At 34.3% G+C, this 24,527-nt stretch overlaps 4 protein-coding genes across 6 annotated transcripts; 2 read left to right on the forward strand and 2 right to left on the reverse strand.

The window, feature by feature from the left end:
- Positions 1-3,795: 3,795 nt before the first annotated feature.
- LOC112416677 (protein MAIN-LIKE 1-like) lies at positions 3,796-4,984 on the reverse strand. The gene is made up of 2 exons (XM_024770993.1): positions 4,495-4,984; positions 3,796-4,190 (listed from the first exon to the last, which is right to left on the reverse strand). The coding sequence occupies exons 1-2, from the start codon at positions 4,982-4,984 to the stop codon at positions 3,796-3,798; spliced, it is 885 nt and encodes a 294-aa protein (XP_024626761.1).
- A 2,937-nt stretch (positions 4,985-7,921) lies between these two features.
- On the reverse strand, positions 7,922-12,010 carry LOC25498880 (CRS2-associated factor 1, mitochondrial). Its single transcript, XM_013593854.3, has 5 exons — positions 11,391-12,010; positions 10,351-10,478; positions 9,924-10,149; positions 9,720-9,847; positions 7,922-8,463 (listed from the first exon to the last, which is right to left on the reverse strand). Exons 1-5 carry the CDS (start codon positions 11,941-11,943, stop codon positions 8,275-8,277), a joined length of 1,224 nt encoding a protein of 407 aa, XP_013449308.1. The 5' UTR covers positions 11,944-12,010; the 3' UTR covers positions 7,922-8,274.
- Positions 12,011-14,444: 2,434 nt separating this feature from the next.
- On the forward strand, positions 14,445-18,469 carry LOC11432103 (subtilisin-like protease SBT4.14). Of its 2 annotated transcripts, none has more exons than XM_039827798.1 (11): positions 14,445-14,516; positions 14,807-14,898; positions 15,015-15,112; positions 15,188-15,331; positions 15,441-15,546; positions 15,736-16,249; positions 16,541-16,638; positions 16,711-16,932; positions 17,239-17,347; positions 17,425-17,638; positions 17,788-18,469. In XM_039827798.1, exons 1-11 carry the CDS (start codon positions 14,460-14,462, stop codon positions 18,321-18,323), a joined length of 2,190 nt encoding a protein of 729 aa, XP_039683732.1. In that variant the 5' UTR covers positions 14,445-14,459; the 3' UTR covers positions 18,324-18,469. The 2 variants fall into 2 exon arrangements, with proteins under 2 accessions (XP_039683732.1, XP_024626287.1); XM_024770519.2 differs by lacking the exon at positions 14,445-14,516 and adding an exon at positions 14,534-14,680.
- A 2,051-nt stretch (positions 18,470-20,520) lies between these two features.
- LOC11431641 (subtilisin-like protease SBT1.1) lies at positions 20,521-23,887 on the forward strand. 2 transcript variants are annotated; one of them, XM_024770518.2, is made up of 2 exons: positions 20,521-20,665; positions 21,364-23,887. In XM_024770518.2, the coding sequence occupies exon 2, from the start codon at positions 21,369-21,371 to the stop codon at positions 23,691-23,693; it is 2,325 nt and encodes a 774-aa protein (XP_024626286.1). In that variant the 5' UTR covers positions 20,521-20,665; positions 21,364-21,368; the 3' UTR covers positions 23,694-23,887. The 2 variants fall into 2 exon arrangements, with proteins under 2 accessions (XP_024626286.1, XP_003623810.2); XM_003623762.4 differs by lacking the exon at positions 20,521-20,665 and adding an exon at positions 20,684-20,824.
- Positions 23,888-24,527: the final 640 nt, after the last annotated feature.

Here is a 24,527-nt window from a genome sequence, read left to right on the forward strand (position 1 = left end):
ATCCACCAATTATATTGATTAATGATGACTAATATATGTGTGAGAATTTGATTGACTTTTAGGGAAGTCTCTTCCTTCAACCATATATATTGTCATTTACAAGTAAAAGGCATTGCATATGTTTTTTGAAAAGTCATCCAACGATCGGAATTGAAGTGATATTTAACATGTGATGGGTTGATTGTTTCTAAACCTAGCTGTAACGCCCTCTTTGAATTATTTAATTCTCTAATTATTTAATTGAGTCTAGAAGTTATTTAGATGAGTTTATATTATATTTATATAATATATGTGTGATTTATATGATTTATATGATTGAGGTGATTTTTATGTGATTATGAGGAGTTGTGACTTATTTTATTGTTTAATAAAATAAGATTTGAAAATAAAATAAATATTGAGTTTAGGGGCTGTTTTGAGATTTTAGAGAGTTTTGGGGGAGAAAGAGAAATAAGATAAGATAATGGGAGGAGTTATAAATAGGGAAAACCCAGTTTAGAAAAACATAACGTACGTACGATCAGTTTTGAAGAAAAAGGGAGAAAAAGCCAAGAGGAGGGAGAAGACCTAGGAGTGCTGCGATTTTCATCTATAAGGTAAGGGTGAGACTAACTTTGCAATTCTATTAAGTCTGTGAATCAACGGTTACATTTAACATGAATTAAGATGAGTTTAAGAAGAATCGGAAATTAGGTCAAATTGAGAGAATTGATGATTAAACGGTGAAAACTTGTTAAAAAGATGTAGAAACTGTCCTTAGACCTTAGATAATGATTATGATGAATTCTGGAATCGAGATTAGGCTTAAAACCATGAGAGTTGATGATTTTTAGGTGAAAACTGCATTCTGCCCGTAGCGACATTCATCGCTCGCCTCCCGAGCTATGATCCTCGCCACGGCGAGCGATGAACTTCATCGCTCGCCACGCGAGTAACCTTTCCCCGCCACGGCGAACACTTGAACTCGCCTAGCGAGCTAGACCAGAGAGCATGCAAGATTTTGTAATTTTGACTTTTGAGTTGAACCTTAGATGTTTTTGAGTGCCTGAACATGTCTAATAATGATTAGGAAAGAATGTAGAATGAGATTGAACCTGAAAAGACTTAGAATGAAAATTTAGAGAATCTGACCGAACTCGCCATGGCGAGCAGAGGCTCTCGCCTCGCGAGCGTTTGTGTTACAGAATGCCTTTTTAGGTTGAATGCGATCTTTGTCGTTCGAGTTGATGTGAGTTGATCTTAGAGGTTAGAAACTAAGTTGTTTACCTTGTTGTCAATGTTCCAGTAAGACTGATGCTTATGAATTAATGTTGCTTATAATGTTATATAATTGTATATACATTACATGACTTAAGTTTGATAATTGAGTTGCTGATTTATATCCGATATTATTATATCATGATGGTTTGCATACTGCCTATGTTGCTGTTTGTTATTTAACTAAGCTGCATGAGTCGGTCTAAGATGATGAAGATGATGATGTTCCAAATTATTGGATTAATATAAGAGGTTGTCGAATTAAGTTGTTTAAGAGGTCGAGTCCATGCATTAGCATTCATTGCCCTGGAGCTTTGTACTCACCACGTTGGAGCATTAGCTCAAAATTAGCGATGGGGGCTTGATGCCCTGGAAGTATATTAATACTCAAATAGCGATGGGGGCTTGATGCCCTGTATTGGTACCACATGCATATTAATACTCAAATAGCGATGGGGGCTTGATGCCCTGTATTGGTACCACATGCATATAAGAGGTCTAAGTTGCATATTTGCATATGTCGAGACGATGAAGATAATAAAGATTAAGTTGTGATTAAAGAATGAAGCGGTTTATGATATATTATTATCAATGTTGTTTATTAAGATGTTTATGTTGTTAAATATAATTGTTGAATTATATGCTTAATATTATTGTTTTGTGAAATCTCACCCCTTCTGCTTGGAAATGTTGCTCTTCGTATGAGTAACTTGCAGGTAATCCAGAGTAGGTTGCTGTTGTGTTGTCGTGAGTGGCCTTGCCTCACTGAGTCTTAGGTTGCTCTGATACGTAACGGGAGGGGATCTTTAGTGGCTATTTCTCTTTCCTTTGCGTATATGCTATGTTTTCATGTTGCTTAACTGAATTAATGAGATGACTTTTATGAGGCCTGCGTGCCAAGACTATTTATGACGTTTGAATTAACTCCGCTGCTATTTTGTTGATGAAGGATAAATTATTATTTATCTATTTGAGATTTTAAGAAGTGTGATATCCCGTTATATGTTGTTTACTCTGATAAATGTTTATGAAATTTTTAAGTTGGGAAAACGGGCTGTTACACTAGCCACTTATATATATATCGAACAAAATTTGACCCCAAAAATCACATGTCAGGAAGAGATGATCAGTATCCTCTTAAGAGCCGCATCCACTTGAACAATAACGAGGGTTCGGTTGAAGAACCCTTCTCCTAATTAAGTTGTCAGTTGTAGGTAGTCGATTATGTAATAACCACCAAGAAAAAATGTTAACTTTTAAACGGACCTCCTTATGCCAGAAAAATGCAGTGCGATCATAAAATAAGGTGGAATCCCTTGAAGTCAAAATATTGTAAACACTAGTAACATTGTATTTTGAAGAGACATGAAGTTTTCAAGTCCACCTGACATTCACATTAGCCTGCAAAACAATGGTTGAAGAAGCGCAAAACACTCACTCACCAATTCTTCCTCCCAAGGCCACAACCTCCTCCGCCACCTTTAAGCATTACCTCCCTCCCCCCAACCTGACAAAAACATATCAGTCACAGTTTCCATTTTGTTAATAGAAAGGTCAAAAAGACAATTGTATCTACTCTTCTGAATACCTCCCTCCAACCAAGGATCCCACCAAAATAAAGTGCATATCCCCCTACCTCCCTCCGTAAGTAATCGTAAAACCAACTATCAGTCCCCTCTCCATCGCCACCGTTGATGCTAAGTAAGTTTCTCCACCACATTGAAGCTACTCTCCCCCCATCACCAATATTCCCGCAATACTCACCATACCTCGAAACTAAAACACTGCGCCACAAACAACCTTTTTCCTCCCTCAACCGCCAACACCATTTGCCAATTAAAGCTAAATTAAATTCTCTCTGAAACCTCCATCCTTCTGTTTGAGATAAATAGTGTCCCAATTTATCCAACATATTTTCCTGTCCCCCCAAAAAAAAAAAAAACTAAAAATAGATTCAAGGGAAGTAATGATACATGTTTGAGCCTTGAAGAAGGAAATGAAGTAGACCGGGAGAAGGGACAAAATAGATTTTAGAAGAACCAATTGGCCACCCAAAGGTAAATTGCGACTCTTCCACCTAGACAATCTAGAGATAACTCTCTCAATCAATGGTTTCCAAAAATTCAATTTACGCGAGTCACCACCAATAGGAAGACCCAAGTAAAAGAAGGGAACATGGCCAATTTTACAATTCAAAACCATATAAGCCTCATTCAACCAAGACTCTGAAAATTAATACCAACACATGCTTTTATGAAAGTTAACTTTAAGTCTGGAAGTCATTTCAAAAAGTAATAACAAGACCTTTAGAGGTCGAATATTAGTCCAACTTTTATTTCCTACTAACAAGGCCACATCATTATCCGACATCTGCACGACATCCCTGATGATCGTCAATGTGTCAGACATCTCTCTGGCATGCTCCTCCTCTATAAGCTGCTCCTGGTTCGCCAACCTGGGAGGAGATCCGTCATCAGGTGGGATAATCTTAGGGTGAGAGACTTTGGCATACCAAGCCATGTAGCCAGGCTCATGTTGTCATGCTTTCTCGTACCTCTCTTCCCAATCACTATAGCACCACGGACGGGGTTCTTTGAACACATTAGCCATCATATCCACAAGAATCTCAGGGACATCTGACGGATGTTTGGGGATGTCCTGCATATACCCAAACTGCCTCTTCACCCGCTTAGGTAAATGACGGTACACCCTCTCCTTCCCGCAAATCAGCCATCTTGAGTAAGTGCAAATAATCTGAAAATGGCGCACCGCTCTGTGATCATGATATGTAGACCACTTCGCGTCATCCACCCATATGCGATCTAGGAGTCGGTGGTAATGGTGCACCGTTGTTTGCCCTCTTCTAGTAAGCCATCTCCCGGCACATGGCATATGTGCCTTCCAGATCTTGTTAGACTTACTTGGGTATGAATCTGAAAAATGCTCCAAAATCCATTCATGCGAGGAAAAAAATCACAAAACTATTCAAATTAAATCCTAAATAAATGTAGGCGGACTTAGTAAAAATTAATCTAACAAAATGATAAATAAATTATAAAAACTTCACAAAAATATTAACATAAAATCCTAAATAAATGTAGACGAACTTAGAAAAAAAAATCTAACATAATGATAAAAAAAAATTATAAAAACTTCAAAAAAATATTAAAATAAATTCATGGATAAATGAAGATAAATATTAAAAAATTAAATTTGTTACCATAAGAAGGGTCACACATCCAGCCATCGTCTTGTTACACAGACGGACAAAATCATTAAGATAATCATACATGTAAGCTAAATTCATCCCTACCCATGACCACTTCCCAATCGCATTCAAGTCCACCATACAATCAAGATATATCACATTGATGTGTCCGTTCGTTTTGTTAGTGAACAGCGCACTACCGATGAGATATAGAAGAAAACTCCTCACATACCAATGCCTCCTCCTATCTCTCTCCACCGGCCATTCCATCGTCTGTGGGTCTTCCAGCCGTCTAGCTTCTGTCAGGTGCTCCTCATAAAGTCGCTTCAGTGCAGGATAACTAATATGAGCACCATACTTAGTCTTTGACGCAGAACGAGCAACAGAATCTGACATGCCCAACAACCTTGTCATCAATGTAATCTCATGGTCCCGATCCACCTTCGCATCATGGTCCATCATGCGGCCCTCAATGGAAAGGTGGAGGAGATTAGACACATCGTCCAAAGTGACCGTCATTTCCTCCACAGGTAGATGAAAACTACTGATCTCCGTGTGCACGTATCATGGCATGGGTCACACTCGCATACCCGGTGTATATGAGATCATGTAAGCCATACGCTTTTAAAGGATCCTAAAACAACCTAAAATGATCCTCCGGCTTAGAAAGCTCTCTCCCCTTTCTCCCTGAATTTACACTACGATACTCCTTATCATACCACATCTGAAAATTAAATCAATTCATAAATTATCACTACAAAATTTAATCACTTTAACAATAAAACATATAACATTTAATAAAACATATAACATTTAAATCACTAAATTAATCAATCTAACATTTAATATTTAATAAAACATATAACATTTAATAATCACCATATAACATTTAAATTAATCACCTATAACATTTACCATTTAATAAAACATATAACATTTAATACTTAAGCACTAAATCAATTAATCAAGTTAATAACTAAATCACCTAAATCACTATATAACATATAACATTTTATAAAAAAATTAATCTAAAAATAAAAAGTTTAAAGAATTAAAAGACTTACATTATTATCGTTCACCCAAAGAGGGACCGCCACATGTTTCGCGTAGTTGAACAATAATGTTGTATCCCGAGGACCTCCAGGAAAGGGAGGCCCTACAATAGCCACACCATGTGCCACCTCATCACGATCACGATGTTGCTCAGGCTCAGGCACAGGCACTTGACAATCGTCATCCTCTGCCTCAACATACTCGGCCTATGCCACCTCCTATGTCTGATAAAACTGAGATGCCTCATCCTCCGGCTGATAAAATATAACGTCCTCCTTCATCCAATCATATCCATCAAATCCCTCGGCATACTCCTGTGCAGGTGTCGGATCAACCACCTGCGTGTAATCCATCTGTGACTGTGAGCCCTCTCCACCTAGCCTCACGTCCTACATCTCCGGGTCTTTGGGACATACAGGTTTACCTCCTGCCACTCCTTTTGATGGCTAGCGGTAGTTGCCTATTTACCTTTGCGCATCCTACCCTCTCTAATACGTCGCCGCTGCTCGTCCTCCTCCCCAAACATATCTGTGCAAAAACACAATAAAAAAATTTTAAATAAATGGACAATGTATTTAGGCATTTCAAAGGAACATAAAGGTATAATGATGTAAATGATACATATTCTAGGCATATATGGTTTTGATTGATATTTGATAGATATATACATTATAAGACAAAAATCCAAACTAATAAAACTAAACAATTGAAGTTTTTCTAGGCATATATGGTTATTCTATCATTATGTCCAAACTAATCAAATTTGCTAAAAAAACAAAAATTTAAACTTAGAATCATTATAACATATATACATTATAAAATTTAACCAATTTGAAAAAAAAATAACAAAAAAAGCAAGAATATCCCACTTAGGCATTTCATGAAACACCTTAAGTGCATTCTAAATTACTAACACAATTAGTGTTATTTGAACATCTAAACAACTACGGTGTACCTATACTTACTCTAATCAACAATTCCAGCAACAACAATACATTAAAACATCTAAATCATGCTTAATTTGCAATTTTTTAACCAAACCTAAAACTAACATTTTGCTCAAAATTAAGTAAAATAAAGCCCTAAACAACCTACATTGCATGTAAATAGGAAGAAAATGACTTACTTGAGATTTACTTGGGCTCAAATTCGTGCAATTGAAGTTTGGAGAAATTTGAAAGAGAGAGTTGAGTAGTGTTGTGTTTCTCGAAAATGGAATATTGATGCTTATGTTCTTGTTTATTCCCATAACGCAGCGTTAGTTAACTACCGCTGGCCTCAGCGGTAGTTAACTGCTTCCAAATATGTTAATGGTAGTTAACTACCGTTGGGGGCAATTTTGTAACTTTCATGTGTTATTAGGAAGTTATTGAAGTTAAAAAAGCAATTTTCATGACTTCATCATTCGATTCCCTCCAAGCCTAAACTTAATTAATAGAAAAGAAAACCAGGATTTACTATCATGAGTATATCAGTGTTTGTATCATCTTATTGTGTTAAAAATAATCCATTTTTATTTTTCTTTTAATTTTGTCCCAAAAACTGTGCTAATCCAAAGATCCATTATATATAATCTAAGAATAATTTGAACATTATGTAGGTCTGTTTACTTTATAAAAACATTTTATATTTTCATTAAAACTCTTGAAGCGAAAAAATGTCTTACCTTTTCTAAAACAACGAAAATGTCAAAAGAACTATTTTCTATTTTTTATCTCTCAAAATGCATCATCCCTAACTAGCATCCTTCATCACAATTTCACCTTTTAAAACTCTTTTTTACTTGTTAACAAATAAAACCAACTCGTTAAAAAAAAAAATATTTTTAAGAAATTGAAATAAAAGATGTTTTCTCCAAGTAAACAAGACCTTAATTTCTCATATCAAATCTAGCATTGTGAGTTCAAATCTTGGAGTTACCACTCCAAGAAAGGCTGCAAAGTTACCATTTCCAATTCAAAGGATTTGTCTCAAAGCTGTGAGAGAAGATTCTGAGAATATACTGCCAAGTGACAAATATGGTGCTGGACTTTTAACTGTTGCCCCTAGAAGTCGTAACTGGGACTCTGATATGCAAAACACTCAATTCCACTCAAGGATTCTCTCATGGCATTACCTAGCAATTCTTAGCTACTACATTTAAACCAGCGACTATTAAACTGACACCCTTCCAAGCTTGATTGTGTCATTGAATTGAAGCATTAAAGTGATTCCAAATTGGCTTTTGTGAATATGACAAGATAATGAATTTAACTCATGATAAACATTTATATCTGATTCCCACAAGAAAAGCCAAGTGCAATATTTGCAGATCACTGTAAATAGCCAATATATCAGCAGTTATAACGACCCCGCGGAGACTGATCCGTTTGGGCCCCTGCAGAGACAAGAAGAAACACCCCCTGAAGGAAGTGAGGATGGGGATCATGCCTCTGTCCCCAAGAATATTATAATAATATCTTTTTTATTTTTGTACAAATGTGTTAGAAATATGATATTGTTTGGCCATTTTGCCATTCTTTAAAAAAAAAATACAAGTAGATTGAAATTCATCCAAAAAATAACTTAAATTTACATTTTTATGTTGATGGATCCCCACATGAACCCGTGGGACGGGGACCGAGGGCATTGAGGCCCTGCTGACACCCCTACACAGAACAACAATAATAAAATCTTCAAGCAACTTCTGATATAAGGCTGAACTTCGAGCAAAGTAAGATTATACTAGATCATCACAGTTGACTGCAGTGTTAGTTTCATAGGCTGGTGTTCTCAAGCTCTTCGTCCTCATCCGTAAGCAAGTCACCACCACCACCATCATCATCATCATCAAATGATTCTCGATCTTTAAGAAAGTATCCATCCTTCGAGTACTTATAATCATTCCCCCTCCAAACTACAATTTGTTCTTTATCAAAAGTCACCAGAACACAGGGGACCAGGTCCTGCATCGACACATGAGACAGTTGAAAATCAGCAATTTAAAGTGCCAAGCCCAAATAAAAAGAACCTGGAAACTATAAATCATGAATCTGTGTAAAAAGTTTGAACGGTAGAACAGAATGCCACCAATTCTGCATTACAATCACCACTATTATAATTATTTACTTCACATTATTAAAAGGGTATATTGAACTTTACCCCTTAGGTTTGACTCACTCATCATGTGTTATAAAATTTGCCACATTATCCTCATGTGGATTGTTTTGTTATTACATAGCCACCTTGTACTATTTTCAATCAATTTTTTTGGAATATACATGTAAAAATAGCCAAAATATTTATAAAAAGCCAGTCACTCATTTCTTATTATGATTATCTCTTGATCAAACAAATTGATATGTAGATTTGGCCAGTAACTTCAATTTAGTTGCTTGTGTAATCAACAATAAGCATAGTTTCTCCAGACAAGCTTTTGAGATGTGGATTTCAGATAAAGGGCGAAGTGAAACATTTAAGTTCAATATTCGTTTTCTTCAAAAATATTAAGAGTGGAAGAATTTAATACAATTTTCTATTTGTACTACAATTCAACTAATAACCATATTAATAAGTTAGGCAATTTTAATATGTATATTTTGTTAAAAAAGGTGGATGAAAATAATCAAAATATCACAATGTAGCTAAATATAAATGAGCAAACCTCGGGAGGGTATGTGTCAAATTTCAGATGGCATAAAGGCTGTTGTTTATTATCAACCAAGGACAGTAAGTTGTAAATTTCCCTTATTATGATAACCAAATGAGACAATGGTGTGGAGAATACATCTCTCATAAATTAGAAGGAAAAAGTGACAATGGTGCAGGGTTCTGATGGTGGTCTGGCTACCTCAGATTCTGACTATCAATGTAAAGTAAGATGATAATCATATTTTACTGAAATAGAATATATATATATATATATATATATATATATATAGTACATTTTTAAATTTCAAGAAGTAAAAAAGAAAGAAAAAGAAGAACAACTTATATTGATCGTCAACCAACCAAAGACATCACGTGGCTCACAATTCCAGGAAAAAAAATTCAAGTCGACAGAAGATATATCACTCATCACAAATAAGTTCTTAGCCAGATCCTCTTATATTCTATAATCACATTTGATTCACAAGGATTCGTTCTAAAACTTTTATTTGTTGTAAAGCTAGTTATTACGATAACCTAATTCAAAAAGCAAAAGAGATTTAATTGTCTTTACCCTGAGTTTGCAGCCTATTTTCTTGTAATCTTTCCTCTCGAGACCCTGGCAGTCTATCCGAACTAATTCACATGTGAGGAAAGCATCTCTGACCATGGTTACCAAATGAGCATAATAGCCATTTTTTGCTGCAATTCAATCATCAGTCAATAACATTTACAAGAGTAAACTGGCAACCGAAATTAGAAAGTATACTGAGCATACCAAGTTTTGTTAAAGCGGGAACAGCCAAGCCTCTCTTCCTCATTGCTTTTGTTTCCTCAATACTTAAGCCATCAATTGTTGTCTTAATCAGCCTCGGATACACAGGTTCATGAGGTTTCCACAACATAACAGGAATTGCAGGCCTCTTTCTTGAATTATAATTCCTACCTCTGTATAATATAAGTGTACCCCCATGTCTGAAAATAACCTTTCCAAATGTTTTGTCCTGCAACAAGAACAAGAGAGTTGCTTATGCTTGTGTTATTAGATAAGTTTTGACATAATAATGACGCAAAATCAAAACAGGGATTTAACCAACATAGCATATGTTTCAAACTGATCCTAATAGAAACATTCACTTTAGAATGTAAGGTTGTCCGCGGTTAGATGCAAAAGAGTCGAAGGAGTATGAGTAGTTGGTATAAACCTCAAGCTGGGTGCAAACATTTTTCATATCAACAGTTGGAACACCCATGCATTTGATCCTAACAGCTTCAGTATATTTCCAATGGTTATGAATTTCAATTAACATGTTGTGAGTTAAACCGTCCCGTCCTGCAACCAAACCAAATCAAAATCAATTATGAACACAGACTCACAAACATCACACATGCATATGCATATACATAGACACACATATGCAGCAGGGATCCCCACTTACTTTAGAAGTAATTCTTGTTGTTTACATTAAATATGATCAGTCCAACAGTTGAATTCCATGATATTATCACAATGATCATTAAATAAAGGGTCTTGTTAACAAGTGCCCTAAGGGCATTGTTTAAGGAACCCATAAAAAGAAATTATGCCTTGAAAATATAAGTCAAACACTTGTTCAAGTTATAACCGTACAATTTCCAATGCAAAAGTTGCTACTTTTAGATGCTTAAACAATGCCCTTGGCCTTGAGGCACTTGTTAACATTTTCCTTAAATAAATTAGACATTTCTAGTTATATTTTGTCTCCACGACCACAGTTGAGGCCACATCAGCTACAATTTGACCACATTTCTCCCCAGTATCAAGAATCACAATGTAGAAACAATTACAATTCAAAACATTGATTAAAAATAGTTATTAAACAGAACGAAACATTAATATAGAAGCATGCTCTATAGCACTGACACTTAGGATCAAAGGCGTGTCTAGTATCCAACATGTGTCATATGTGATTACATTGAATTATGTCATTCCTCAAATTATTATCAGTGTGGATATGTTAGTGTTCGTGTCTAAGCTTCGTAGGAAGCAAGCTATACTATAGGGCATGTATGGCATGTCTATAAGGTCACCATGATAGTTTATGAAATTAAAATATAACTTATTATATAAAAATTGACTTTATTTTATCTTTCATCATAGAAAGAACTTATACATAATCAATTCTACCAAAAGCGCTTAGTTAAGCTGATTATCCAAACATAACCAAACTTAAGAAAAAATAACAAAGTTATTAAATTTCAATACCCATATTAACTTGACGCTTAGTTTTCCCTCTTTCACATTGCAAAACAAGAGCTTTCCTTTCGGCATTGGTAAGGGCATCTCCTTGAACATGCTCTCTCTTCTTCTTCCTCTCATCTTCCAGCTTCGGATCTTCCTCCCCATCCAACTCCTTCACCTTCGGATCCACCGCCGGCGCGCAAACCCCGGTCCATTCCCGATCAATCCGGTCCGGTCCAAATGGGGAGTATTTCGGTTCTCTGAGTCCAATCGGTCTCACCGTTTGGCTGCTTTCCGTGTAGCTGAACCGGAAATCGAAGGGAAGGGTGGAGCGAATCGGTTTTTTTCCGGTTCGGTCGAGGGAGGAGGGGGGTTTGTATTTGGGTTTGGGGGTTTTGCGATGGGGTTTGGGTGGTGTTGAGTTGGGGTTTTGGGGGGTGGGAGAGAGGGATGGTGGGGGTTCGAAAGTGTAACGGTCGTGGAGTTTGGATGCGGTGGTGGTGGTTGCGATTGCGGCGGAGGAGAGGTGGCGCGTGAGGGAGAGATTTTGGCGGGTGAGGTTTTTGAGGACGGACATTGGGGTTTAAGGTGGGACGTAGTGCAAAGGTTTTTAGTTCAAAAAATGTAATGTTTCGGAAATGAAAATCGGCCACCACATATTAAAATACATTTTTCTTTTATTATTTAAAATTCACGCAAATTCACTAAATCTTCTAAATTTGGTTTAAATTTGGTGGGACTCACATGTATTTTTATTTATTTTTTTGTTGGTGTTCGGAGTTCGAATCTCATATTTGTATATATTATACATTTGTATTTAGTAATTGAGCTAAGCTCACGGAAACGCCCACAAATATTTAAACCGATAAAAAAGGTGTGATAAAAAGTATATATTATTTAAAAAGAGTGTGATAAAAAGTGTATATTACTTGCATTATTTTTACCTTAATATAGGAAGGGAAATACTAAATATTTATGTAACATATCTACTTCCAATTTTATCCTTTCTTTAAACTTCTTTTTATCCTTTCTCGAGTTCACACTCTAAGTTAATTTTTTAAAATAATCAAGTAAAATTTTATAATTTTTTTATCGTTAATAGCATAAAAATAACTATTCAGTCGACGTTATGAATGTTTTGCAAATCATATATACTTTAAAATATTAACTCTTGATTAGGTTATACTTACTTTACGTCAGAATTCTAAATTATTAAGATCCCTTCTCATATGAACCAAAATGTTAAAAAAAAAAAAATCAACTCTTTATATTTTTTTATTAGTGGTTGAAATTACACATGTATCATAAGTGGTTGAGTGATGGTAACTCTAATGATAGATGGATGACTTCAACTAGAAACTATGTACTATATATAGCTAAACAAGCATGATGATGATTGAGTAAGCATATATGTCGTAGTTTGGTAAAGGAGTAACCAACATTTGTACCCATGTTCTTGTTCCACTTATGTATTCTTTCTCCCCTCGTATACCTATGGATAATTTTTTTCCAAAATCTATATATTTATATATAAAGTGCATCATGATTTTGAGTAGACTTTTTATCTTTCAATCATACTTTTCATTTAAATTATTCAAATTACAATTTTATCTTTTGTATGATTCCACTTTTTTTTATTGATGAGGTGTGCCCTGTTTGTCGTAAGGCATGTTTGGATACTTTTATGAAGCATGTCGTTCATTGTAAGGAGCTTCTCAGCTTTAAGTACAAGCATGACTTTGTTAGGGATGTACTTTTTGATATATTCAGGCGAGCGGGAGCATCGGTGAAGAAGGAGGCGCCTGTGAACTTTCTGACTGACCCACTAGATAGAAGATCGACACTTAGGCCTGCAAATGTTATGGTGTACGGATGGGTTGGAGGAAAACATGTATGTGTGGACTTGACTGGGGTTTCACCACTTGTGGGTTTAGGGGTGGGGGCTTTTACAGTAGGACAGACAACCCTAAAAGCTGCGTCAAGCAAAGTGGCCAAACATGAGAAAGCGTGTTTAGACAATCAACATGTTTTTATACCATTTGCTTTTGACACTTTTGACTTCCTAGCATCAGAGACAGTTGACCTTCTACATAGAGTCCAAAGGGTTATGCATAACAATGTTATGTCTCCTAAGTCCATGAATGTTGTGTTTACGAGGATTGGTTTTGCCATCCAAAAAAGTCTAGCGACACAGCTTGTTGCCCGTCTGCCTCCTATTCATGTGTAAGTAATATTGATAGTAAATAGAAACTATTCCACTATAATAATAACAATATAAGTTAAATCTTCCAATTTTTTTAACCAAATGCGATAAAATAAGCATACTATTAGCTAAATACAATAAAAAAAAATTAAAAGAGAGACATGTTAGTACCCATCTTGATGCTAGTAATAATGAAATGGAAAATGTTAACAAGTGCCATAAGGACACTTGATAAAAAGCTTAAAGTAGCAACTTACCTTAAAAATTATATATTCAACTTATTGAAAGATTAAAAAGCAACTTTTTTTACATGAAATTTAACAATTATTTCCATTTTTTGAATCCTTAACAAGTGCCCTAAAGGTATTTATTAGGATAACCCTAATAATATTTCTAATGGTTGCTTTCTATTACTAATGGATGATAAGATTGTGTTTGAGTGAAAACATTTTTTATCCAAGTGTGTGTTTCATTTGGGTTATACTTGAAGCTAAGCCCATTATTAAGCCTAAGTAGTCAATATTGTACGGCTAAAACGCTTGCATTGGAATTCAAGGAATAGGGTGTTCATAATATCAAGGGCTCTTTGTTTTCAAGCAATAATCTATACTATACTTGATAGTGATGTGTGTCTTGGAAATTGTAACATTAAAACTTCTCTAACTCTACTACTTATTATCAAACTTTCTTGAGACAAGAAAATCACAATGCAATTTGTGTTTTTAATCACAAGATAACAACAAACATAAATAAAATGAAAATGTTAATGTAAGTTTCACTTGAAGAAGCAATCCTAGGCTCCATATGTGACATTGACTTATGTTATGGATAGACTTAGAAATTCTTAATCTTTCTTACAAGCTTTCTCCACCAAAACCTTGATTATTTTTATGCTAGAAGCAAACAAGTTGCAAGTAATAACTCATTCATTTGGTAACTTTCAAATGGTATATATAAACTTCTTAGAGTCTGTTTTTGGCAATGTTAAATTCCAAGAATGTCACTTCTAAATATGGTTTTACAGAAACTGATAAAATCCTTTCCTTTTCTTTTGCTTCAATTACTACTGATCTTGCTAAGCAATGCTTCAGTTGATGGAGTTGAGAAAAAGGCATTGAATTTCTTCCTTAATAAAATATCTATTTCATTTCTTTCATGTTTGAGCTAGCTTCTAACATTTCAGGTTTTGTTTTCTATATGAACTTGACCATATACTTACTATGTGAATTGCCTACAGAACTTTTACATTGTTTTCTTTGGAGTTCAACCTGTAAATAGAGACATTGCACTTGAGACTCAATTAAATGTTCTATCTTCTGTGAAGGGAAGGTAACCTTATTAATTCAATCAAGCATTTCTTTATTTTTTTTCTTTTCTTTCTTTCTCTCTTAATCTTTGGGATGAAGCAATTTGTATTTTTTGTTTTGTTTTGTGTTTTGACTTAGTTATCATGAAGCCAAAGAGTCCATTGTATATAGCTACACAAAGAGCTTCAATGCATTTGCTGCAAAACTGTCAGAAGATGAAGTCAATAAGTTATCTGGTGTGTATAATTTTTTCTCTAGCTTAAAATTTGTAGATATTGTTTTTTTCTTCGAATATTTTTTTGTATGTGTAGCCATGGATGAAGTACTTTTGGTGTTTAAAAATCAATACCGTAAGTTACACACAACAAGATCATGGAACTTCATTGGTTTACCTCTGACTGCCAAGAGAAGATTGAAATTAGAACGCGACATAGTTGTTGCTCTTTTGGACACAGGTTTATCTTAGCTTCATTTTCTTCTTTGTATATTATAGTACTTAAATATGAGAATACTGACATTGTGTAAATGGTAATTTGTCATTTAATTGCAAAAATATGTGTTTAGGGATCACGCCCGAGTCGAAAAGCTTCAAGGATGATGGTTTAGGTCCTCCACCAGCAAAATGGAAAGGAACTTGTAAACACTATGCTAATTTCTCAGGCTGCAATAAGTAAATCATCTTTGTCTTCTTACATTTATCACTAAATTCTTATTCAATTAGTTAGCAATCACATAAATAATCTTAACATGATTACAAAAGGATTCGATCTAAAGCTCAGAAGTAAAGTATAAAACTATACAATTCCTAGTGTATGGCTTAAGCTCTAACTCATGTATTCCTCCTGCATGAAAACTCTAGCAAGATCATAGGAGCCAAATACTTCAAAGCTGATGGAAACCCTGACCCAGCCGACATATTATCGCCCATAGACGTTGATGGTCATGGTACTCATACCGCATCGACAGCTGCAGGTGATTTAGTCCAAAATGCAAATCTCTTTGGATTGGCTAATGGAACTTCACGCGGCGCTGTGCCATCGGCTAGGTTGGCAATTTATAAAGTCTGCTGGTCATCAACTGGATGTGCAGACATGGACATACTTGCCGCATTTGAAGCGGCTATACATGATGGTGTGGATGTCATATCCATTTCCATAGGTGGAGGAAGTCCGGATTATGTTCATGACTCTATATCAATTGGCGCATTTCATGCCATGAGGAAAGGTATAATCACTGTTGCATCAGCTGGAAATGATGGTCCAAGTATGGGAACTGTAACAAATACTGCACCATGGATTGTGACTGCAGCAGCTAGTGGCATTGACAGAGCCTTCAAGAGCACTGTACAATTAGGAAGTGGAAAAAATGTTTCTGTAAGTTTAATGTTTGGGCGAATTTTGTTTTTAGTTCCTATAAAATTTGTTTTTAGTCTATGTACGTACTTTTTAGTCCTACAAACTACAAAGCATGTTTTTAGTATCTTTTTAGGGACTAAAAACATGCCGTTTTATAATTTGTAGGAACTCAAAACTAAGTATATGGTCTAAAAATAAAATTTGAGATCATATGGTTATTAATAATAATCAATGTGACATTATGTGGATTGGTATGATTGTTTTCATGATGAATTTAACATGTATACATTCAACTATGTTGATATGAAGGGTGTAGGAATTAGCTGTTTCGATCCAAAACAAAACCGGTATCCTATTATTAATGGGATTGATGCCGCGAAAGACTCGAAAAGCAAGGAAGATGCTAAGTAATTTTCCATTTGTTTTTCAATAAGAACTAGTAAATGGTTTAAAAAATAAACAAATTAATGCATTTACAGATTCTGCAACTCAGGCTCCTTACAAGCAAATAAGGTGAAGGGAAAGCTTGTTTACTGCATAGGATCATGGGGCACTGAAGCTACTGTAAAAGAAATTGGAGGAATTGGTAGTGTAATAGAATATGACAATTATCCTGATGTTGCTCAAATTTCGATAGCTCCTGCTGCTATTGTCAATCATAGCATAGGTGAAACTATTACCAATTATATCAAATCTACAAGGTACAAAAACATGCTCTTGTTTGTTCTCTTAATGTCTACTGAGATTAATAGTTACCTAGGGTCTGTTTGGATTGAATTACTTGAGCTTTTCTACAAGTATAAGCCCTTCTAAGACTGCTTAGGAGAACTTATGGAAACAACTTATGACATGTCTATAAGCTGTTTTCAGCTATTTTCCATAAGCTCGTCAGAATAACTTTACGAAAACAGGCTTATATAAAAACAGTTAACTTATACATAAGCACTTGTATGATATACATGCATGCACTAAGCGCTTAATTAAACTGAATTTCTTGTTCAACCAAGGTCACCATCAGCAGTGATATACAAGAGCCATGAAGAAAAAGTGCTAGCTCCATTTACTGCTACATTCTCATCTAGAGGACCAAATCCAGGATCCAAACATCTTCTCAAGGTATTACTATTGATGGTATTTTTCCATAAAGAATGTATTTAATGAACTGAAGGTGTTTTATAATGTATATGATGCAGCCTGACATTGCAGCTCCAGGCATTGACATCTTGGCATCTTATACTCTTAGGAAATCACTCACTGGTTTGGCAGGGGATACACAATTTTCAGAATTTTCAATAATATCCGGAACTTCCATGGCATGTCCTCATGTCGCTGGTGTAGCAGCATATGTGAAGTCATTTCATCCCAAATGGACTCCTGCTGCAATCAGATCTGCAATTATCACCACTGGTGAGATTATTGTTGCTAAATAACTAAATATTACTTTTTTTAATCTTGTACAAATTGATCCAAAGCTTATTTACACTTGTGTTAGTTGAATTGTTCATGTCATAAACTCACAATTTGACATGACTAACTTGTTTACAATCTTTATGAAGCCAAACCTATGAGCAAAAGAATTAACAATGAAGCAGAATTTGCCTTTGGTTCTGGTCAACTAAACCCAACAAGAGCTGTGAGTCCTGGTTTAATCTACGACATGGACGACCTTGGCTATATCCAATTCCTATGCCATGAAGGTTACAAGGGTTCAAGTTTATCAGCACTAATTGGTTCTCCTATAAATTGCTCCTCTTTAATTCCTGGACTTGGCTATGATGCTATCAACTATCCAACCATGCAACTTAGCTTGGAAAGCAAGAAAGAGACACAAATTGGAGTTTTTAGAAGAACAGTGACCAATGTAGGTCCTGTTCCAATTACCTACAATGCTACTATTAGATCACCAAAAGGAGTTGAAATCACAGTGAAGCCTAGTGTCCTTAGTTTTGATAAAAAAATGCAGAAGAGAAGCTTCAAAGTAATTGTGAAAGTTAAATCTATTATTACAAGTATGGAGATTCTATCAGGTTCACTTATATGGAGAAGTCCACGTTACATTGTAAGGAGTCCTATAGTTATTTACAAGCCATAAGGTTGCATTTTTATAAGGCCCTTAAAACACTTTTTATAAATACTTGGATGAAATTAAATTTCAATGTACTTTTGTGAAAACTATTTGCCCATTCCTTGTAACAACTATATTAATTTTAACACGTGAATGTGTCCTTGTTGTGAGAACAAAGTTGTTCATGAGTCTTATAGAGCATTTATTGATTTATTTCTCCTTTCAACAAGAAACACCTCTTCAGAAATAATTGAGGCCGCATCAATCACATTCGACTAATTTTTTATAAACTAGATAAATTAATTAATTAATTAATCAATGAATTATACTTGGAAGGATTCGGATTGATCAATCTTTCTAACTTAAAAGCATTCATCATTTGTTATGTTTAATTCGAAGTAATATTGTGGTTCAGGCCAAACTTTTTGATTTAATGGTGTGATCTAGTTGGAGTGTGTGATACATTAGTTTTCACGGATCTTATTGTGTGAAAATATATTGTTCCTTCACATGATAAGGTTGCCTGTATTTACATTTTCTCGTACTCCATTATAATCCAAGTATATAAGATGCCTCTCTTTTTTCCTTAAAAAAATAAAATTATAATTGATGTTTTTTAACAAATTTGGTTGGAATCATATGATATACAATATTACAATAAGTAAATAACTCATTAAGTTTGATCTTAAAATAAGTATATCTTAGTTAGTTTGATCTTCAGATGTATTTTTTGTTAGTCAATTTGATCTTTAAAATTATTCATAAAAGACGCATTAAAATCTATAGTGACAATGTCTCACATATTTATTTAAAGATTAAAATAGTTGTTTACCAATATCACAATTCTAGGCAATTCGAATAACGGTATATATACAATTTATGGACTCAGAAAAGTTCAAATGAAGAAAAGCATATAGAAAGAAAATAAGAGTGCCTTAAATTGGACTCAAAGTACAAACGTTTGAGATGTCACAAGTCACAATGTAATGATCATAGCATATGTGCACAAATGTGGTCTCAAAATCAGAATGAGTGCAGCAAATGATAAAATTGTTGGCAACAATTAAATGCCTTTAATGTCTCAAATCGGTGGTTCCTTAACAACAACGCGTCTTTCATAACTGACACAAAGCTCCTAAAAACATTGGCAATAATAATGTGAACATTATAATGTGAACACTAGCAATGAACATTGGCAACAATATTAGCTAGCCCATGATACAAAAATGTGAACATTTTAATGAGAAGATATCAAATTTCAAAAACTTCAATTGTGTTATCGTCCAATCCACAAGTATTCTAAGCTATTTGGCCCTACACCCCTTAGTTTGAAACAAACTTCCATGTGATTCAACTAACTTAGAATAAATTGGTAAGCTTGTCTTGTCATATGAAGTCCCTTGATCCGTTAGCATCCCATACTGTTGCATTCAATGTCCATAAAAAATATCCATGCTTATAAGTATGTTATTGGATATAGATTTGGGGTATGTTATCTTATGGTACATTTATGTAAGTGATTGAATGAAATTATAAAAAATAACTCCTTGCGACATGTCTATAAGTTGTTTTCGACTTATTTTAATAAGCTCTTCATAATTAGTTTTATAAAAAAAACAATTTACCGCGTAAATAAAAAAATTAACATTATTTCATTTATAAAAATAATATAAGTGTTTATTCGATAAATTTTTAATTAATTTATTTATTCAAATTTTTTAAATAAATGTTGATTATCCAAACATACCATTTGAAAATAAAATAAAATGTGTAATTAATACTATTTTTGTATGGGAAAATCGAAATTTACTGTTCTTCTTCCACTGGAGACAATCCTATTGATGGAGTTGTCAAGTACTAACACATCTTGCTTTAGAAATTCAAACTATGATTCACCGCGTTGTACTGGTATATCATCAAATGCTTACATTAGGACAAGAGCCCCACTTGGAGCATTAAGGGACCCAGCCAATTAATCCAAAACAAGGTGCTGACCAAATAAAATAAAGCTTACATGTAGGACATTATGAATGACATGTCTCTTATTGCTATCTCAAGAGACACACTTCTATATTCTAATTATTCTTTTAGGTGTATACTAGTCAAAACTCAAAACAATCTTATAATTACAAATTTACAATGTCATGATTAAAACTTAAAAAAGGTTCTAAAAAAGGAAGCGTGATATAAAAGTAAAACTAGAAACAAGTGATTACTATAATTATTAAGTACAGACTGGAGAAAGATATTGCTATATTTGATAGCCAATGCCATTATGCCACATAGTTAGACTTTCTATATATACACATTTTGAGATCTTTGAATTGCTGAGAAATTCAGTCTTGAAGTAGAAGAAAAGTAAAGAGAAGGTAACAACTTATTTTCTTTAATAGCAATGAGCATATGTAAAAAGTTAGTTTAAAACCTTCACTTTTTGAGCTTATTTAAGATTTGATGTTTGGAGATTATTAGCATTATTCCTTATCCTGAAAACTTTCTCTCCTTGTCTTGTGCTAACTCAAGCATAGGTACTAACTTCTACTTTAATCTTCTGTATAGTCTCTATCTCATTGACTTGCATAGTTTGTCTAGTATGTTTTACATGTAACAAGCAAAATTAACTTCTTTTTAATTATTGCATATAGTACATAATATTCTAAGATTAGCTACTACTAACAAATCATCATTTAGCGAATGATTTAGTGACAATTTAGCGACTGATTTTTCAAATCGTTTGCTAGATCGGTCTCCAAATCAACTTTTAAACGAGTTTGTTAATGATTTAGAGACCGATTTAAAAAATGTCACTAAACCAATAGTTGCTAATGTTAGCGAACGGTTTGACATTTTCGGTCTCTAAATTGGTCACTGTTTTTCTTAGCTAAGTGATGTGTTTTTCATACAATATAAGCAAAAACTGGTAAAGAAAAGTAGTCTATAGAAGTTTTGAAATGGAATACTATACTTTTTCCTATTTTATTTTTGTTGCATGAGAAGATTGATTCTTTCACAGATATTTAGATCCTAACACTAGCCATGAATTGTTCCTCTCTTCATTTTCTTGCAGGCATCATGATATTCAGGATAGTCTTTCTATTCCTGGCTCTTATGGTGACAAATTCAGTTGCTCTCTCGGCGCAGCAAACATATATAGTACACATGGACAAGACCAAAATCGAAGCCTCAACTCATTCTCAAGACGGCACAAAACCATGGTCTGAATCAATCATTGATTTCATTTCTCAAGCTTCAATAGAAGATGAAGATGAAGAAGAAGAAGAAGAAGAAGAGGTGCTTTTATCACCTCAGCTTCTTTATGCCTATGAAACCAACATGTTTGGTTTTGCAGCCACACTTTCTGAAAAACAACTTAAACACTTAAACCAAGTTGATGGTTTTCTTTCAGCCATACCTGATGAATTATCAACCCTCCACACAACACACACACCACATTTTCTTGGCCTGACTAATGGAAAAGGACTTTGGAGTGCTCCAAGTTTGGCCTCAGATGTGATCATTGGTGTCCTTGATTCCGGAATATGGCCTGAACACGTCAGTTTCAAAGACTCGGGTTTTTCTCCAGTACCTCCTCATTGGAAAGGTGTTTGTGAGCAAGGTACAAAATTCTCACTCTCAAATTGTAACAAGAAGCTTATTGGTGCAAGATACTATTTCAGAGGGTACGAAAAATTCATCGGAAAAATCAATGAAACAACTGATTATCGTTCCGCTAGAGACTCTCAAGGACATGGAACGCACACTGCCTCGACCACGGCTGGTAATGTGGTGAAAAATGCAAACATTTTTGGACTTGCTAGAGGCTCAGCTAGTGGAATGAGGTATACTTCAAGAATTGCAGCGTATAAAGTATGCTGGCTTTCTGGTTGCGCGAATTCAGACGTGTTAGCAGCTATGGATCAAGCAGTTTCTGATGGTGTTGATGTACTATCACTATCTTTAGGAAGTATTCCAAAACCATTTTATAATGATAGTATTGCTATAGCTTCATTTGGAGCAACGAAAAACGGTGTTTTTGTTTCTTGCTCAGCAGGCAACTCAGGCCCTTTTGCATCAACTGTGGGAAACGGCGCACCATGGATCATGACAGTTGCTGCTAGCTACATTGACAGAACTTTTCCAACAAAAGTAAAACTTGGAAACTCAAAAAATTTTGAAGGCACATCTTTGTACCAAGGAAAAAACGAACCAAACCAACAATTCCCACTTGTTTATGGAAAAACAGCAGGTAAAAAGAGAGAAGCAGTATTCTGCACAAAAAACTCACTTGATAAAAAACTTGTTTTTGGAAAAATAGTTGTTTGTGAAAGAGGAATCAATGGTAGAACCGAAAAAGGAGCGGAAGTTAAAAATTCAGGTGGATATGGAATGATACTACTCAACTCTGCAAATCAAGGCGAAGAGCTTCTTTCTGATCCTCACATTTTGCCAGCTACTTCCTTAGGTGCTTCAGCAGGTAAAGCTATTAGAATCTACCTTAACACTACTAAAAAACCAACAGCTTCAATTTCCTTTCTAGGAACAAGGTATGGTAACATTGCACCAATAGTGGCAGCATTTTCTTCTAGAGGACCAAACATAATAGCACAAGATATTATCAAACCAGATGTAACTGCACCTGGTGTTAACATCTTAGCTGCATGGCCATCAAAAACTAGTCCAAGTATGATCAAGAGTGACAAAAGAAGAGTACTATTCAACATTGTTTCTGGTACCTCAATGTCTTGTCCTCATGTTAGCGGCGTAGCCGCGTTGATTAAATCAGTACATAAAGATTGGTCACCTGCAATGATCAAATCATCTCTTATGACAACAGCTTACACATTGAACAATAGAAAACTTCCAATTTCTGACCTTGCCTTAAATAACTCAGCTCCTGCTAACCCTTTCGCATTTGGTTCAGGACATGTTAATCCAGAAAGTGCTTCTGATCCTGGATTAGTCTATGATATTAACACCAAAGACTACTTGAATTACTTTTGCAGCCTTAATTTTACCTCTTCAGAGATTACTATATTGACAAAAACTAACTTCAAATGTTCTAAGAAACCAGTTTTTCAAGTTGGTGACTTGAACTATCCTTCATTTTCTGTTTTGTTTAGCAAAACAACACATAATGTGACATACAAAAGAGTTGTCACAAATGTTGGAAAATCACAAAGTGCTTATGTTGTTGAAGTTTTAGAACCTCATGGAGTTATTGTTAATGTTGAACCAAGGAAATTGAAGTTTGAAAAATTTGGTCAGAAATTAAGCTATAAAGTTACATTTTTGGCAGTTGGAAAAGCTAGAGTTACTGGTAGTTCATCATTTGGATCAATCATTTGGGTATCAGGCAAATATAAGGTTAGAAGTCCTATTGCAGTGACATGGCAATAGTGAAAAATCATTCTACTCGGAGAAGAAAGAATGAACTTGATTTGATCTTACATTACATTATTGTTGAAAATTGTAGTATCATAAGGGTAATTTATAATTTCTTCTTACTAATTGTTTTCATTGTTGTAATTTGGAATGATTCATTTGTACACTTTATATTTATCATTTTATCAATGATAATTTTATTCAGACTAGAATTTACAAATTTTATCATCCATATCACACTACTCCAATGCATAAAAAATTATTTTTTATAAAATTCAAAGTGCGTAAAAAAATTAAACCAAAATAAAATTATTTTTCATAGTATTAAATGAGGTTTTTTAGGATTAATTAAACCGCAACTATCCCATAAATAAAAAAGAAATTATATATTGACATAAAAAATAATAATGTCAAATATGACCTTTGATTTTTAGGTGTTTCGTGTACGTTTTAGAAGATAAAAAATAAGAGAGTTAAAAGATAAACATAGTGTTACAAATAATGTTACATTTTTCATGTTCTTTATTTTTTTGGTAATCTATATTTTAATATTAAAAAACATAACTCTAAATATAACATATAACATTTTTATATAAAGAAAAATTTAAGACGAGGAAACAGCGTATAACTATAAAGATTTGAATTTTAGAAAGAGGATGAATGAACAAATATAAAAAATGAATAACTTTGTATTGATTTGCATTGATAATCGTCATTACATATTAGCTATTTCATTTATGCAACAGGTATTACTAACAAAAAGGATAAGATTCAAAGATGTATGAATAACAGAATAACATATAAACAGGAGAGAATAAAATTCCAAATGAGGAAAAAGGAAGAATTTCA

This window comes from Medicago truncatula, chromosome 7 (genome assembly GCF_003473485.1).
Source record: "Medicago truncatula cultivar Jemalong A17 chromosome 7, MtrunA17r5.0-ANR, whole genome shotgun sequence".
In the NCBI taxonomy this organism is placed as follows: domain Eukaryota; kingdom Viridiplantae; phylum Streptophyta; class Magnoliopsida; order Fabales; family Fabaceae; genus Medicago; species Medicago truncatula.